Source organism: Anser anser (assembly GCF_964211835.1).
Source record: "Anser anser genome assembly, chromosome: 14".
Taxonomy (NCBI): domain Eukaryota; kingdom Metazoa; phylum Chordata; class Aves; order Anseriformes; family Anatidae; genus Anser; species Anser anser.
In genome coordinates, this window is record NC_139735.1 from 2,107,772 (window position 1) to 2,124,349 (window position 16,578).

The 16,578-nt window shown below is 47.3% G+C and overlaps 1 protein-coding gene across 2 annotated transcripts in view; it reads left to right on the top strand.

Annotated features, from left to right (window-relative positions):
• Positions 1 to 16,578, top strand: part of ACSL6 (acyl-CoA synthetase long chain family member 6) — a 50,904-nt gene that overhangs the window by 29,009 nt on the left and 5,317 nt on the right. Inside the window, exons 10-20 of one of the 2 annotated variants that reach the window (XM_083799242.1) lie at positions 3,083 to 3,156; positions 5,923 to 6,000; positions 8,321 to 8,455; positions 9,342 to 9,476; positions 11,012 to 11,107; positions 11,857 to 11,929; positions 12,091 to 12,179; positions 12,759 to 12,875; positions 13,099 to 13,242; positions 14,122 to 14,223; positions 14,856 to 14,927. In XM_083799242.1, coding sequence (XP_083655368.1) covers positions 3,083 to 3,156; positions 5,923 to 6,000; positions 8,321 to 8,455; positions 9,342 to 9,476; positions 11,012 to 11,107; positions 11,857 to 11,929; positions 12,091 to 12,179; positions 12,759 to 12,875; positions 13,099 to 13,242; positions 14,122 to 14,223; positions 14,856 to 14,927 — 1,115 coding nt within the window. Of the gene's footprint in view, positions 1 to 3,082; positions 3,157 to 5,922; positions 6,001 to 6,056; positions 6,135 to 8,320; positions 8,456 to 9,341; positions 9,477 to 11,011; positions 11,108 to 11,856; positions 11,930 to 12,090; positions 12,180 to 12,758; positions 12,876 to 13,098; positions 13,243 to 14,121; positions 14,224 to 14,855; positions 14,928 to 16,578 lie in introns of both variants that reach the window. The other variant, XM_083799243.1, reaches the window with a different exon arrangement.

Sequence of the window (16,578 nt, forward strand, 5' to 3'; positions counted from 1 at the left end):
GCTCTAGGGACTCAGGAGCAGGTCTTCCAGGTTCCCTGGGATCTCAGGACTGCCTGGTGCTTGGTCCTGCCGCAGAGCACCCTGGATTTGGCCCCGCTGGTTTAGGAGGCGGGAGGTGCTGTTTGACACCTGCAGAGCCCGAAGCATTGCCTACCTCTGGGAGAAGATCAGTATCGCAGTCAGGTAAGTGGCCTTTATCAAGTACAACCCCTTGCTGCTCAGTTTGTGTTAAAAAGCTGTGTTTGCTTTTGCATTCATACATCATTTTCAGTTTACTTGGAGGGTTTTTGAGATCTGTGCATTTCGGGCTGCACAATGCAGTGCACGGTGCGAAAGGAGCCTGTCTGCCCAGCCTTGGCTGTGGGAACCTAACAAGAGAGGGCTGATGTTAAAGTCCAGATGAATTACTTTTTCAAGTTGCATCTTTTTATTGATATTTTATTTTCTAAGTTAGACTTTATTCTAATTAAATTTAAAAAACAAAAACCCTTTTCTATTTGCAGTACAGTCATGGGCCAGTTTCTGGCTTTGTGCTTTTCCTAGGACTGTGCCTGAGGTTACAGAAATGGGACAGCCAGGGAGCCCCTTGCTTTCTCCCACCCAAACCCCAGTTTGCAGGCCATCTGCAGACTAAACTCTCCCAGAGCAATGGGAAGCTTCGTGAAGCACCACCCCATCCCCTGCTGCTGGAAGGCTTTGCACGTCACCTTCTGTTTTTTTCCAGGGCTTGTATCAATGCTCTGACCCATTTTCCATGCTATGTTTTGGTTGTAAAATGCCTGGCTTTTATGTAGACCATGTTAGGACATTTTTAATGACCAGATTTAGAATTTTATTCCAAGAAACATGTTCCCAAGGTCTTTTTCAATGCTGAAGGGTTCCAAGTATACTTGTGTGACATGAAACCAATCTTTGTTGTAGAGTTTGTAATGTGGACATTGTGGAGTTGGGAACAATTTTAGCTGTTTATCAAAAAATAAAAATAAAAGTAAAATAAAATACCAGAAGTGGATTTGAACGCATGCTTTTCTTTCATTGCTAGGCCCATCTGGCCACACGCCTCCTCACGGAGAAGGGAGACACTGAGACCTCCGAGCTGGGAGCACAAGATGGACTCTCATTGTTGCACCAAAAAATCATTGGCACTCACAGACAGACCAAAGGTGCACAGATGCCCCCAAAACACCAGGATACAATTTTGCATGCCGGCTGCTCCAGAAAAGCCATTTCCACAAGGACTTTCCTGTAACTGGTTGGATAAAAATTGCTTCCCAGCTACGCTGCCTGGCAGTGGAGGGTCCCTGGGGGAGGAAGGCGCCTGCGTCCCAAGATGCTGATGGAGCACAGCACCGAGACAGTGCTGGAGGTGCTATTGGAAAAGACCCATTTAGCAATGTGGAAAAAGTTTCTTCATTGTCAAATTGGCAAAGCAGCTTGGCACTGAGATAAAGAGAAGCTGCCATACCGACCATTACCCGACCGGGATCGCCGTGCTCCCATTTCCATCACAGGACGGACAAGCTGTGTCTTTATGAGGAAGCTCAAGCTTAAGAGCAGTGTCAGAGATGGGGCTTGGACTTTTAAGAAAGAACAAGCAGTGCCATTAAGTCTTTTCTTCCAGAAGTGGTCATTCTGGGAAAAGGCTCGTGGCAAGGGGCGCCTATTCTCTTAACTCCCAAACAGCCAGAGGAACTAAAGAGGGTGAAAATTCACAGGAATCCCCTGGCCCAGAAGGCTCCCCCTCCCTGGCGGCAGCACGGTCTGCTCTGGATTTCTCCTGATGAAGAGCCCGGGGTCTCAAGCACCCGAGGAATCTCCCAAGGAGCCTGCGGAGCTGTGTCAGGGCGCAGGAGGGCCGAACTGCCAGAGTTGCAGTTTGTGACCGCCCGTTAGCAAAACCAGAGAAATTCCCACAGCAGCGCTGAGCGCGCCTGCGGGCAAAGAGATGCTTGCACCCACTGGGGCTGAGCAAGCACAGACGCAGCCAGAACACCACGAGCAATTTCTGGGCGGTCAGCGTGCATGTACAACGGGCGCTTGGTTCGAGGAGTTTTGAGGGCTGCTGGACCCCCGCGTGCACCCAGCTGTGAAAATGAGAGCCTCAAAGCCCAACCTGGCGAGCCTGTGTGCAGGGCGCTGGGGTGGGAGCTGTTGGCAGAAACGCCGGCTCCAGCTCCTCCTGGGAGCGTTGGAGGAAGACGGATGTACGCGAGACCAAACAGCCTCCTGTGCGCTGTGTTCAGCTGTAAGGATCCGGGACTGAATTATTCAAAGGCACTTGGAACACCGAGTACGGATTTTTTGTAAACTGTATTGTGTTCAAAATGCCCTGCAATAAATGTGTGCAATAATCATTATTTTCCCTTGGGTCTTTATTTAACTATTGCAGTGCCGGGTGTGAAGCAGCGTCAGTGAGGCTGCGGGGCACAGGGCTCAGCGCTGCCAGGAGCCAGACGCAAATTCTGGCTGACTTACAGTTTTCCGAGGCTGCTGTATCCGTCATTAGCAGCATCGCAAAGCTCCTGGCACGCGTCCCCGTGCGCGCCGTGCCGGGGCCACGCAGGGTGCCTGCAGCTGAAGCTCCTCGCTCTGCTTCCGCCCGGTGCAGCAGGAGCTGGGCTGCAGCAGCGCGATCAAATTAAAGCAATCTGCTTAAAAACACGCTGCAGAGGGAGGGTGATTCTGTAATCTTTATTTAAGCTGAGCTATTCCTTCTTTTCTGAAGTAAACCCTTTGAGGGTGATGCAAAGCGACAGTGCTGGGACAGGAGGGCACAGTGCTGCGGGCAGGGCCCTGTGGATGGAGCCCTCGCTCGTGTGCGCACCTCGCTTCTGAGACACCTTGTTCGGTGTCTCCAATAGAAATATTCATGTTACGCTGTGTTTGCAGTATCACGTTAATAATTTCTGAATCTTGCAATAATTGCCTTTGGTAAATGTTACTGCACATGAATGACTGAAAATTACACAAGTTTTAAAGTCCATTTAAAATTAATATTTTAACAATTTCCTTTTTTTATTTTTTTAAAGCTTTTGGAAATGAACTGCTGGCTTTTAAAATCACCCTCTCTGTTTCCTTTCAGGAAACCCCAAAGGTGCTATGCTGACTCATGGGAACGTGGTTGCCGATTTTTCGGGCTTTTTGAAAGTGACGGAGGTGAATACCCTGACTTAGAGAATGTCGCCGTGTGCGGAGCGTGGGGGTTGAGCGGTGTCCCTGCAAGGGCTGGGAATGTGCCCCTGCGGATAACAGGCCAAATTTCCCTTACTTGGGGCCAAATTCACAGCAGTGGGAGCACGTCTGAGCTTGCAGTGCTGACGGGCATTACATCGCCATGCTACCAGCACGGGCTCCCTGGGGCTGCACGGTGCAAAGTGCTGCAGAGGAGCAATGCTGGCTCCTGCAAATCCTGCACAGCTGTGACCGCTGCCTGAGAGAGCAGCGTCCACTTCTGGGGATGCCCGTGCAATGTCCCAGTCTTTATTTGAAAGCTTTCTGCATATTGTGTATGTGTATGGGAACTTAAATATTTATTGATTTATTTATTTTTACCAGAATGGTCAATTTAATATTAAAGTATACTTTAGTTTTGGATATACATTTAAAAACAAAAACAAAAAACAAAACAGCACTGGTCAAGTACATGTATAATACGGTTCATGCAACATGTAAAGTTCTGTTTAGAAACAGTATATGAAGCACATTTGCTTTAGCAAAACATATAAAGAATTATATGCAGCTTGTACCTATCAAATATAAAGAATCTAGTTTTTCATAGTAAACAGGCAGTTCTGTAAAGCAGCAGGGCACACGTGGGATGCACAATTTATCACAGCGTACCCCTTGTTTGTTTTATGGTTGCTGCTAGAAATACTGCAGCCTGATTATCTTAATCCTCGAGTTTTCTGAGATTTCCAGGCCACCGCTGTAAGGAAACTTGGACACATGACATGAAAAATCCCCCTGAGCTCCCATGTTCGAGCACTCGCAGGGCGGTGACTCCGGTAACTTGTCGTACGAAATGTCACTGTGTTCGCTGCAGCGAGCCCTCGGGGTTCGCAGTGCGGAGCTTTGGCTGGCTTCGGAGGCAGCGAGATGCACAAGTGGAAGCTGATGCCTGGATGTCTCTGAGACTCAAAGGGCAGGAGCGTTTATTTTGGAAGATAACCACTTTACAGGGAGCTGAGGGAACTTGGCGTCTTCCAGGACTGGCTCACAGAGATGGATTCAGTGTTCAGTGACGGCAGTGGGATTCTTTGATTAATCTCGAAGGTATCAGATTCAGACGTAAGTCTGGTGTGTGTGGCTGTCAACCCAAAGCTTCGGGCACCAGGGCATTGCTGGCCTCGGTGCAAACGCCCGCAGCCAACCCGCACGGGAAGGGCAATTTCTGACCGCAGCAACGAAGTCGAGAGAAGTGCTAAACACTTGACAGCGGTATCAGGTAGTGAAATACGGATACCAAAAGCTAAGGGGCTTACATATTTTTGTGCTGATTTTGCTTAGTACAGCGGTTTTCATAAATGGGGGGGAAAAAAAAAAGTGAAGTTAGAGCTTTATTGTAACGCTACCCTCAAAAGCCATGAAGCTGTTTTCATTTTATCTGTTTAACTGGACAGCTGTGCCAACTGTGAAATACTAGTAAATGTCATCGTTTCGGTCCAATTTCAAAACAAACCATTTATTGTCTGGGCACTTAAAGCAGTGCAAAAAGAGCAGCATAGCTAGTGATGCTAATGGTTTTACATTACTGCGCGTGCAGAAAATGAGGCCAATTTGAAATAACGTATAAATAGATCTGCAGGTCAGATTGACACCCAATACAAATCGGGATGCTGAAAACACCCAGGTGGTCAATCCTGTTTGACTCCACTAGGTAATGGTCGGGAGAGCGTACCCAAAGCTGACTTGCCCAGATTTAACCTCAGTAAAACATCTCCCGAGGAAGGAAGTGGGGCTCCTCCGTCCACCGCCGTGTCCCAGGCCACGGAGTATCGATTCCGTCACAGCAGGGGAGATGCAAAGTGGGTATAAACTGCTAATACCAGGAGCCAAAAGCTTTTATACCCATTTTCCACTAACCACTGGCCTTGGTGCAAGTCAGTGGGTAATCAAGCTTTCAGTTTTTCTAATCCATAATGTTATGGCAAGCGTTAGCCTTGGAAATGCAGGCAGACAGGTTGCTGTCCTTCGGGGCATGGACCAAGTAAGGCTCTTGTGGCCACTGCTTAGTCCAGCCTCTGAGACAGAATTAAAACCTTGGCAAACCAAAGGCTTTGGTTACGTTTTTTTTTACTGCATAACTTTTTTGCCTTCCTTTTCCCTACTGCACCTGTCTGTGGGGCAGTGATAATGCACTTAAAATCACATTTCAATCGATAAAATGAAGAGAAACACTAACAGAAATCGTTAATTTCTGCAGCTAAGTGATCCAACATATCCTGCCTCAAATCAATGATTAACCTAAGGCGGGGTGGGGGGGGTGGAGAATCTTTTCTCTTTGACTGTAATAATGCTGGGAATCTCTGACGGGCTCTGTGCCACGTGGAAATATGGTGTGTCCACGGAGCCCTGCTGATTTCGGGGAGGCTCCGGCAGGTCTGCACGCAGCCGAGAGTGCAAACCGTGGCCTGAGCACCTCGTGGCAGACAGCGAGCTGTGTGGACACGGTGTGCCTTTGCCGTGGAGAGCCTCTCCGCTGCCCTCTGTGTACATCTCCGTGCTCTGTACTCCTCCCGCTAACGTAGCTCACTGACGCTGTGGCTTTAACGCTTCACTTCGTGCGCTGCTCCCTTCCTCTCTCGATGATCTGTACCCTTTTGCTCCTCTGGTGCCATTTTTCTTTTTACCGTTTTATGACTTTCTTGTTGTCTTCCTGTCAGTGTTTCTTTCCTTTCTGTCTCCCATGCCCTTCACCTGCAGAAAGTGATCTTTCCGAGACAGGACGATGTGCTCATCTCCTTCCTGCCTCTGGCTCACATGTTTGAAAGAGTTATACAGGTAAGAAACTGCCTGAACTGACGAGGCCTCGTGGGGCTCCTTGTGCTTTCTTCCAGAGTCAGTGGTCTCCCACTTGTGAGGATGTACACATTTCCTATTTGCCTTTAGCACACATGTTTGAGAGAATGGTACAGGTAAGGTCCTAGCGTCAGTGGAAATCGCCTTTTTCCACACCAAAAAGTAAATAAAATACTAAATAACCAGCGATATCTCATAGCACTAAAAAAGCTTGTACTCCAGAAGTGCCACGTGGTAACGCCGGGGCCGGAGCGGTGCCGGGAGCGTTTCCCAAGCTTTGGGTTTGGGAAACGGCCCTTTGTCAGCGGGCAGCAGCCGCCTGCAGCCTGGCAAAGCGCTCTAGGGTCAGCGATGGTGGGAGCAAAACCAATTCTGCACCATCATTTTCGCCAGCCTGCAGAACTGGCTTCTTGCATCTCTTTCTGAAAAGACAAGTGAAATTTGTGCTGTGGTTGGTGTGCTGCGCAGGTCAGATGAGAGGAGCACATCAGCCCTACAGCCTGAAAAGCTGGGGGCTGAAAACCGATGCAGTGTGTGAGCAGTGGGACTGGATTCAGCTGCGGCTCTGTATTTTCTTAGGGAGGGCTGTTCTGGGCTGGAAGCATGCTTTCTAGTCAGACAGGCATCCGAATATGAGCCTTCCGCTTCTTAGTAATGTGCCAGAAATAATATATTCTGCCATGTTAACACACCTGCAAATTGGAACTGAAAGCCCACGAAAGATTTGGGGAATTACAGCCGGCATATTTTTGCTTGAAAGCCTAATTTTAAGAGGCAAGTTGGTCAGTATGCCACCGCTACTCAGGCAAACCTTGTTGCCAGCTAATAAGAATGTAATTATTAAAAAGTCATCTGACGGGGTAAAAAATAGAAACCTTTGAAATCACCTACCTTCACAGGATGCTGCCAGATGGAAAGGGGCAGCCCTGCAAAGCATGCAGCTCAAAGGAGAAACAAGGAAGGTTTATCCTCTCTGCTGAAAAAGCTCATTAATATAAAGATTTTTCAGAAGGGCTAAGAAATTATTCCCAAAATTATTCCGCACAACAAACACCATATCAGCTTCCCTGGTTTTAGCCAGCATTATTAGTTCGTGGAACTTACAGTTAAAATTAGACAGATCTGTTCGTTAGAGGTTTCTGCTAGTCATCTCGTCACTCACAATTCCCAGTGAGCCCGCAGTGATGTTATAATCCTTTATTTTTTATTTTTATTCACATGCCTGTGCAGTGTAGTACACGATTTGGCAGCGCGATGCCTGTTAAACCCACATCACACGTACGAAATTCCTGTGGTTTGGGTCCGCGGGGAGGGAGCCTCTCGCTGGCTGACAGCGCAGCGAGAGCACTCCGCTCAGCGTGGCAGGCTGTTGGGTGCAGCACAGGAAAACTGAGGTGTCTCTTAAGGCACGTTTAGCCACTTTGGCTGCCTGGGGAGCGGAGCGCTCCAGCGGGAGCTGATGCTCTCACCGTGCCCTTCCAGCCTCGTGGGATGGTGCACAGCTCAGTGGGGCTGGGCTCAGCTCCCGGCACCGTGGGTGCCTGGCCGAGGACGTACAAGCAGGACAGGGATGCTCATCCCTAAATGCACTCGAGTGGGTGCACAAGCCGTGTCCTTCCAGTTTTAGCAAGGCAGTTACTGGCTACCAGGGCTGCCCTTCCGCTGCCAGCTGGCTCATCACAGCTCTACTGCCCGTCCAGCTCTTCTCTCATCTGATGAAAAAGTGGCCTCTTTTCTTGCCAAATACGAAACTTCTTTATCTATGCAAGCAAAGCACCTTTTAAGAAGTGGGCGCCTATTTCTGGGATACAGGATCAGGCACTGTATTGCTAACGTAGTCTATATCGTTATGTTTAAACAAAACTAAAGCATTAACATCTAAAATCCGTCTGCTGCTCACTATGTTTCACAATGTTTCTTAATAATTTCTTTACCGACATTAGGTCTTCGTGCTGTGAGCTGCAGGGGTAGGTCCAGGCTTCAGGGGTGAAGTCCGGACCCGGGTCTGACCCTACCTCAGGCTGCTCCAGGGAAAACCCCTTCCCAAAGCTTCGGCTCCTTGCTCTTCCAGACAGTGGCAAATTTGGTGGATGCCGAAATTCTGATAAGTGCCCAGAACTGTGTGTACATTTCCATTCAGTGCAAAATTGTCTGTAAAGTTTATATATGCTTCTAAAGCACCATTTTTGCCACGCTGGAGAGCAGAATTTCAGGAAGGGCATTTCTACGTTTGGGAGGGATGCTGTACCACGGGAAGTAAAAGCAAAGAGGTTACATGGGGTCTTTTTTCTTCCCGTCACAGTCCGTAGTGTACTGCCACGGGGGGCGGATTGGGTTCTTCCAAGGAGACATCCGCCTCTTATCTGACGACATGAAAGCTCTGCGTCCCACCATCTTCCCCGTCGTGCCGCGGCTGTTAAACAGGATGTACGACAAGGTGAGCTTAATTTTGTTCTTCTTGTAATAACGAAGTTTATGTCCCTCTAGGGCATATCTGAAAGAATTCCCTCGGTCCTGGGGATATCCTGAGCAGGTTATGCCGTTCCTGCCTTATTGCAAACAGGTTCTTACCTCGTGTAAGTGATAGAGCTGCTCCGATCTGTGGGTCTGTGTTATGTGGTGTGGCACAGACTGCAGACGTGTCGATAAGAAACCCCTCTGTGTTAGACCCTTGCCCTGCTCTCTCTGAGGTTGCCAGTGGCACTGACAGAGAAGAGGCGATTTCTGGGCAGGGCAACACCAGTCAAACCTGCACGCACTAAGACGCTTCGTGCCTGTCGACAGGCTTTGGAACTAGAATCTTTCTGGTGGCAACGACAGCTTAGAATTGGGAACTGCAAAATGATGAGGAGGATTTAGGCAGTGTAAACATGAGGTTGGCTTCTGGATCCAGAATTTCTTTAAAACAAAGAGATGGTCTTGAAAACTCTGTTAGAAAGATGTCTGGTTATCATCTTCTCTGTTTGAGCAGCAGGGAATATTTCTTCCTCGGAAGATTTATCCTTTAAAGATGGGCTTAAAGCACAAGCTACTGGGCTGACTTTCCCCCACAGTCAGGCATGTTAGATCAGAGTTCGGGTACCTCCTTCCCTACCCCCAGCAAAGCCACAGTGCCATCTTATTTAACCGTATTTCTGACGTCCCTGTACCCTGCTGGCACCAGCAGAGCCGTGTAGCTGTAACTGTGCGAGCAGGTGCTGATGGCACTGAGGGACGTGGTTTAGTGACGGGACTCAGTAGGTCAGGTTGGTGCTGGGCCCCCTGACCCTGAAGGTCTTGTCCTACCATGATGGCTCTGATGCTTTCTCCCTCCCGCCGCCCAGATCTTCAGCCAGGCAGACACCTCTCTGAAGCGCTGGATTCTGGAGTTTGCCGCCAAGCGGAAAAAAGCAGAAGTCCGAAATGGGATCATCAGAAACGACAGCCTGTGGGACAAGCTGTTCTTCAACAAAATACAGGTGAGGAATTTCCAAAGTAATTCTTAAGTCAAAGAACTGTCATTTCTTCTGGCAACGACTGGCTTTCCTTGAAGTTGGTGTGATCTGCTTGTCTGCAGCAAGCTGGGGCCAATTGCTGCTCACTGGCAAATTGCAGACTGAAAATTTGAGTAGAAAAAGGAAATGAAGCATAGTTTGTTGTTCCATTAACTTTTGCTATGTTTCCATTTTTGCTTATATATTTATTCTGAAGTCTGAAGCTGTGTTTAAGGCACAGCATGATGCCAGAGCCTGCATTCGGACAGGCGATGGACTCAGTAGCGCTGCTCTTGGGGCGTTTTGCTCTTCCTTCTTTATTTGGGCTCTGCCTGTGCCCCAAAGGTGAAGGGTTTCTCCCTTCTCACACCCTACAAGGGGTGGGGGGGACGATGGCATTCAGCTGCTCCTGTCTCCTCCCAGAGGGACGAAACTCAGGAAGGTGGTCAGGAGGGGGAAGGAGGAGTGACTGATAGAAGGGACGTGGCTCCAAAGACCTCTGTGAATTCTTTACAGATAACAATTGGATTTAGGGATGGGTTTCAGCTGGGCATATTGATAATGGCTTGTTTTCCTAGGAAAACAAGAATAAGGGTGTAGAGAAAAATGCACGTGTAAATCTTGATTTAACAAGAGGGGAAAGAAATCAGACTGCCCTGCTGCGTGCCATACACCCCCTTGGTAATTAAGATAAAATAAAATAGCTTTAAACCAGGTTTTCCAGGCCCTGTACTGCTCTGGGAGGCTCTGATTACTTCATTTTTAATTGGATAACTTATCTGAAGATACGCCACTTTATTTTTAACTGCAGAAACTGACTGTGTCTTTCATCTGTGGATTAGATGACGGCAGCTTGCAGAGAACAGGGCTCGTGGTGCTGAGGGCAGCGGGGCCGCAGGGTGCTCCGGGAGCTGGGGAGCCCCGGCACCAGTCCGGAGCTGTGTTGTCTTGTGCTTGCTTCGTTTTACTCTTAGAAAAAGAAAAGGAAATGAAGTGGGGGGGAGAAGTAAAAGTTGACATGGGAGTGGGTGTAGTAACCTTCACAAGGATTGGAAAGTCACCTGCCTTAAAAAGGGAGAGCGTTATTTTAAATGGCTCGAGAGCCTGCCTGTTTGCCATGGTGGGGTGTAAATAAGCAAAGAAAAGCATCGTGGGGCAGAGCCTGCTCTTTGCCCCGGGGTTACCCGGAGCCAGAGGCGTTCCCAGGGCAGGAGCAGCTCCTGTGAGGGCACAAGGGATGCTCGTCCCCAGCACTGGACGGATTTGACAGAGCAAGAGCTGTGTCTTTGGCATTATTTCTGCCTGAAGGGCAAAGTTACTGCTTTTAAGATTTAGCCGGCTTTTTATTCCTGAGGCAAGATTCAGGGTCAGTTCACATTTCCATAGCGCGGCTGAATCTGGTCTAGAGGGAGCAGAAGTGGGGCCATTGTGTGCAAGCTCTGCATGAGAAATATGCCTGGTTTTTGCCATCTGTACTGATCTGTGATGTATTTCTGATTTCATTGTCTGGTGTTGAGCAGGCGAGCCTCGGCGGTTGTGTCCGCATGATAGTGACCGGCGCTGCCCCTGCCTCTCCCACCGTCCTGGGCTTCCTGCGGGCGGCCCTCGGGTGCCAGGTGAGCCGGGGGTGCTCGTGGGGAGCTGGGGAGCTGGGCTGGGACCTCAGGACTGCCAGCATCTGTCACGACAGCAGGGTTTGCAGCCTCAACAGCCTGGTGTCCCTGCGGCGGCGGGGCAGCGGGCAGCAGGGGACAGCCGGTGGCCTCAGGCAGGCAGGCACTGCTGTCACTGCAGGCAGCTGCCAGCACAAAGCATCAAGTCATCCCACCTGTCCCAGCATTTGGTTGACTGTGCAATTAAGCAGGCCCGTGCATGTGCTAGGAACTTCATGAGGTTTGTTCTATATATAAACGGGGAATGGTAATCTTCAGGTGGCCATGTAACCCAGTTCAGATCTCCTCTGCACTATTTCTCTCTGACTGGGAAGCCCCAGGCAACTAAAAGGCCTCATTCAAGAGCCTAAAACCAAGTGTAAAAAAATTAAAAGGTGTATTTTCAAAATGTCCCAGAAACATAGCACTTTATTCCCCATCAACAGCTCCCTCTTGCAGAGTAACATCCTTCTTGGCTTAAAAGCTAATTGCTGAACTTGTCTTCACGCTATTTTCAGCTCTACGCAGCCATGGTGATTGATAGTAAAGTAGAGGTAATTTTGTATTCAGTAGGGGCCAGGGAAAGCATCCGTGTGTTAAAGCTGTGCCTGTGCATTGCAGCGGGCAGGGCTGGTTCACAGGACAGTTCCTAGCACTGTTCTGCAGCAGCGCAACCGCACACGCTACTTCAAAGGTGCCTGTTTCTTTGCCAGGTCTATGAAGGTTACGGCCAAACAGAGTGCACAGCTGGGTGCACCTTCACCACCCCAGGTGACTGGACGTCAGGTAGCTATTTTCTTCCACCTTTTCCAAATTATTTCTGCATACAGATGCAATTCCTGCAAGAAAATCAAGTGTATCTACAACCATGCAAGCAACTACTAATGAAATGCAAATAAAATATATGTAAGAGAGCTGACAAGTGACTTGCAGTCTTTGATTTTCAGGTCACGTAGGAGCCCCTTTGCCCTGCAACTTAATCAGACTGAAGGATGTGGAAGAGCTGAATTATTTTGCTTCCAAAGGAGAAGGAGAGGTAGCAACTCACATTTTTCTATAAAATTCTCACTAGTTAACCCCTTATTAAGTCACAGTGTGGTTACAGAAGCATTTTACCTTTTCAAGGTGTACGGTTGCAGATTTATTGCATGTTACATGAGGGTAGGAAAACATCAATTCACCAGCAGAGCAGCAAAGCATTCATTAGCAAAGGGCCACAACAGTACTTGCAGCCAATGTCATGCCTGATTACTTTAAAAGCTAAGACTGAATTAATTAGTTCAGCTAGGAAGAGCTGAATTGCTGTGATTTCTACATTGCTGTTGTTTTTATATATTGCATAGAAATTAAATTTAATGTTTTTTGTTTGTTTTTAACTGCAAGCCGAGTGAAAATAAACTTTAAACAAATCAGTTTTGCATTCCTTGCTTCATATATCCACTAGTCTGAAAAACATTCATAGGTAATTTTATAACTCAATATATTTTAGTTTCATGGAGCGCAGACATTAAATCGACCTTTAAAATATTTCAATATCAGTGAATTACTATTTAGCTTGTTAGCAATTACAGCAGAATAATAAAATAATTTATTAGCATCTCTGACTGTTTCGCAGATATGTGTGAAAGGACCGAATGTTTTCAAGGGTTATCTGAAAGATGAGGAGAAGACGACTGAAGCACTGGACCAGGAGGGCTGGCTTCACACTGGAGACATTGGGAAATGGTTACCTGTGCGTACTGACCAGCTGCTTGTTCTCATGTCAATCTTACTATTCCACATAAATTTTCAAGTACTGAAGTTTCCAAGTAGATCTGTCTTTACAAAGGATTAAGCTTATTGTTTTCAGAATAATTTCAATGCATCAGTGAAGCATTTTCTGATAATTTAAACAGCACTGTTTAGAGCAAACTGTTTACCAGTTACTGGGAGCTGTCATTTCTTTCTCCTAACAGAATGGGACTCTTAAAATTATTGACCGGAAAAAGCATATATTTAAACTTGCTCAGGGAGAATATATTGCACCGGAGAAGATAGAGAATATCTATATCCGTAGTGACCCTGTTGCCCAGATCTATGTCCATGGAGACAGCCTGCAGGTAAAAACGAGTTTTTCGGAAAATCTTACTTTATTCCTTGTAAATATTAGTCAGAGGGCTGGGCGTGAATGGGGGGACAGCGTGGGTGTGTTACACCACACTTCTGCCCTGATGTCTCTTCAGTCCTGGGGCTGAACAGGAGCTGAGCTGCTGGCGTTACCCTAAGCAGCTCGGGGGATGTTGTGGCCAAAAATCACACCCTTAAATTAGCTTTGGTGTCACCTTTCGGGTCTCTAAAGCCCTTCTTTGCCATGCTGAGGATGGTAAGCCAGATGAAGACTAAGCCACCACTGCCTGCCTGTTTTGACCAATCTCATCCCAAGACTGGCCAATTTGTGGCCAATCTTTTTTGTTCCCTCCTTCCAAATTACATTCCTGTCCGCTGGTTACAGCTGCATATGCAGCAAAGATGGCTTATGTGCGTATTTGTACAAACATGTACAGCCCCTGAAACCATCACAACTCATCCCTCTGGACAGATTGCCCTCAGAGGTGAGGCCTCCCTTGGCCTCGCAGGTTGCCCGAGACTCCCGGGCCCACCAAGTGCCTGTGTACAAATGGCATGGGCTATATTCTGCTCTGACTTATGTGTGAAAAGTGTCAGTAATTTAATTAATGTCCAAGTAGAACACAAACCCAAGTGAAGGTGTTAATTTTTTTTGGCAAATACAGGAACAGTCACGGAGAACCATTCTACCTGAGAAAAAGGCACAGACATCAAAATGCACCTCACTACAACATGACAGCAAATTACTGATGTAATTGGTCAAGAAGTGATACACACTCAGCAAATTTAACCCGTTTATGTATTCACTTCAGCATGGTGCCTTAAATGTGGCTCAGCCTTTGCCTGAAACTGCTGCTCTCTTTCACCTGCAGGCCTTTCTGGTGGGAATTGTGGTGCCAGACTCTGAAGTTATGCCAGGCTGGGCAAAGAAAAGAGGGTTTGATGGAACATACTCAGAACTCTGTAAAAACAAGGTTTGTTTTTGTATCTGTCTGCAGTCCGGCCTTGTGCCGCTGTGTGTAACCTCGTCAGAGGTGGTCTCTGCTACTGGTGGTGGCAGTAGCCAGAACTGTCCTGTCACGGGAAGCCAGCCCTGAGGGAGCCATCTTCTAGGCAGGGCTGACCCGGACGCAGTGCTGTGGGCCTGGGGGGAGCCCAGTGTCTGCCTGGCAGGGAGCAGTACAGCAGCCCGAGAAGCTGTGCTTGTGTAGATGTTAACGAAGGATCCCAGCCTTGCTCCAATACTGGCTCACCGAGCCAGGTCACAGCACCGAACACCGGTGCTGCTGGGTCACCCCACACGTGTCTGTGGGGAGTAATTCTGCCTCCGAGTCTGGCAAGTGGCTGTAGGATTGCAGATTTAACGTCCACCCCTCAGCCCTTCTCTGTGGGGAAGTACTAGCCAGACATTTCCTACTGAGGAAGGAGTTAACATCGCCGCACTTAGTTTTGTTTGTACCTTGCTTTATTAGAGTATTCGCTAATTATGTGCTGTCAGTAAGGCACTTAACTTTTCTCAGAAACATGTTTAATGATGAACAATGGCGTTAACTGCGTGTAAGGTTGTTTCTGATATTTCATGGGGAATTTGTGTGTTTTAACCCAGGAACTGAAGCAAGCAATAATGGAAGACATGGTACGGTTAGGTAAGGAGAGTGGACTTCACTCCTTTGAGCAGGTAAAATGAAACAATTAATACATTATTCACTGTGGTCAGACAGGCGATTGATTGGTCTATGTATGTTGAACAGGAGATTTGTTAGCATTTGTTGTGTTATTGCATATTCTTCCTGTAGCTGGCACACAAGGTCTTTTGAAAAAGAGGTTTAACGCTGACAAGCTGTATTTGTTCCCTTGAAAAATATATGTGCCACGGTTCTGACTTCTACTCATGCTTGACATTTGAATTAAATTTAGAGAAAGTTTTGGGTGCAGAGGTAAAAATCCAACCCAGGTACATGGGTCATGTCTCCAGTCTGATAGGCGGGATTCAAGATGAATACCTGGAGGACTCTGATTCTTCTCCCACTGTAAGAAAATGGGGCTGTAATTGCCTTTTTTATAATTGCCATAGGAAATGCTGCTGTTTTGTTTATTTTCAGCCTGTGCACTAATCGTTTTCTGATGCTTGTGTAAATATTCCTGCAAAAGAGCCACAAACACTTCAGGAGAGATGTGAAATCAATAATGAAATATATAGCATTAAAAATACAGTAAAAAGAAAATAAAATAAATGTAAATAACATATTTCTGTTAAAATAATGAATATCTTAATCAATACATATAAGTAGCAAGGGGCTTTTTGCTTTTGTGTAGTCTTTTTCTGGGTGGTGACTCCAATGAGTAATTCACCATATCTGAGTGAAGCAGAAGCAACGTTAAACATAAACTTGTTATTCTTCATTTCCCTGTTACACACGAAAATGAAATGATATTAAAAAGAAATGAATTCTAAAAGGAAATTCAATATAAACATGGTTTACAGCGCACATTTGTCTGTGGTAATAAGTCTGGTTTGCTCCTGCTGTGGCATTCACAGTACGAAATATTCTCAAGCCATCTACTCTATCAGCATTTTGCAGCTCATAAAGTAGTGAGGAAAGCCTGGCCATCTTTCCTAAAATTAAGAAGAAATGTTGCGCACTTCAAAACTAAAGGGCTTCAAAATTAGATCTTTGTTGCAATAGGTAATTTTAAAACCCACCCTTGAGCCAGATAGTATGGCCTGTGATCTTGTACGAGGGGATCCCCTACATGTAGAAGAGCCACTCTCTTCTCTCTGTCCGCAGCACCGGGGTCCTGAGCTGGGACCTTGGGCTGTGAAAGGACAGCTCTGGCTTCTGTAGCCAGCCATCTCCAGGGTGCAGGCTCTCTGAAATTGGTTGCAGCAAACGGAAGAAGCACTAATTGTATCAACGCTGATTATGGGAAGGATGTCCCTGGGGAAGGCACTGGTCAACAAAGCTTACAGGGGAAAAAATGAATCACGTAACCTAAAAGGGATTTTAAAACCGATCCTCAATCTATATTCCTGCAACTCCCAAGCTATCAAAATGCAAGACAGCCCAGTTGGGAAATCAACAAAGCAGCAGATGGCTGGGGAATTTGTCTGAACTCAGTGGCTTGTGACCAGCCACGCAGCAGCTTTCTGCTTGCTCCCACGAGCTGGCTCCTACCAGCACTGCAGGCTCCCTGCTGAACTCAGCCACCGAGGGCAGCCCTGTGGCATTGTTTGCCTGGGAAGGGAGACTTCACATCGCTTTAATTAGCCGGTAGGACACCATCAATTCGTTTCCTTTGGAGACAATCCTCATGCACACTCCTTGTGC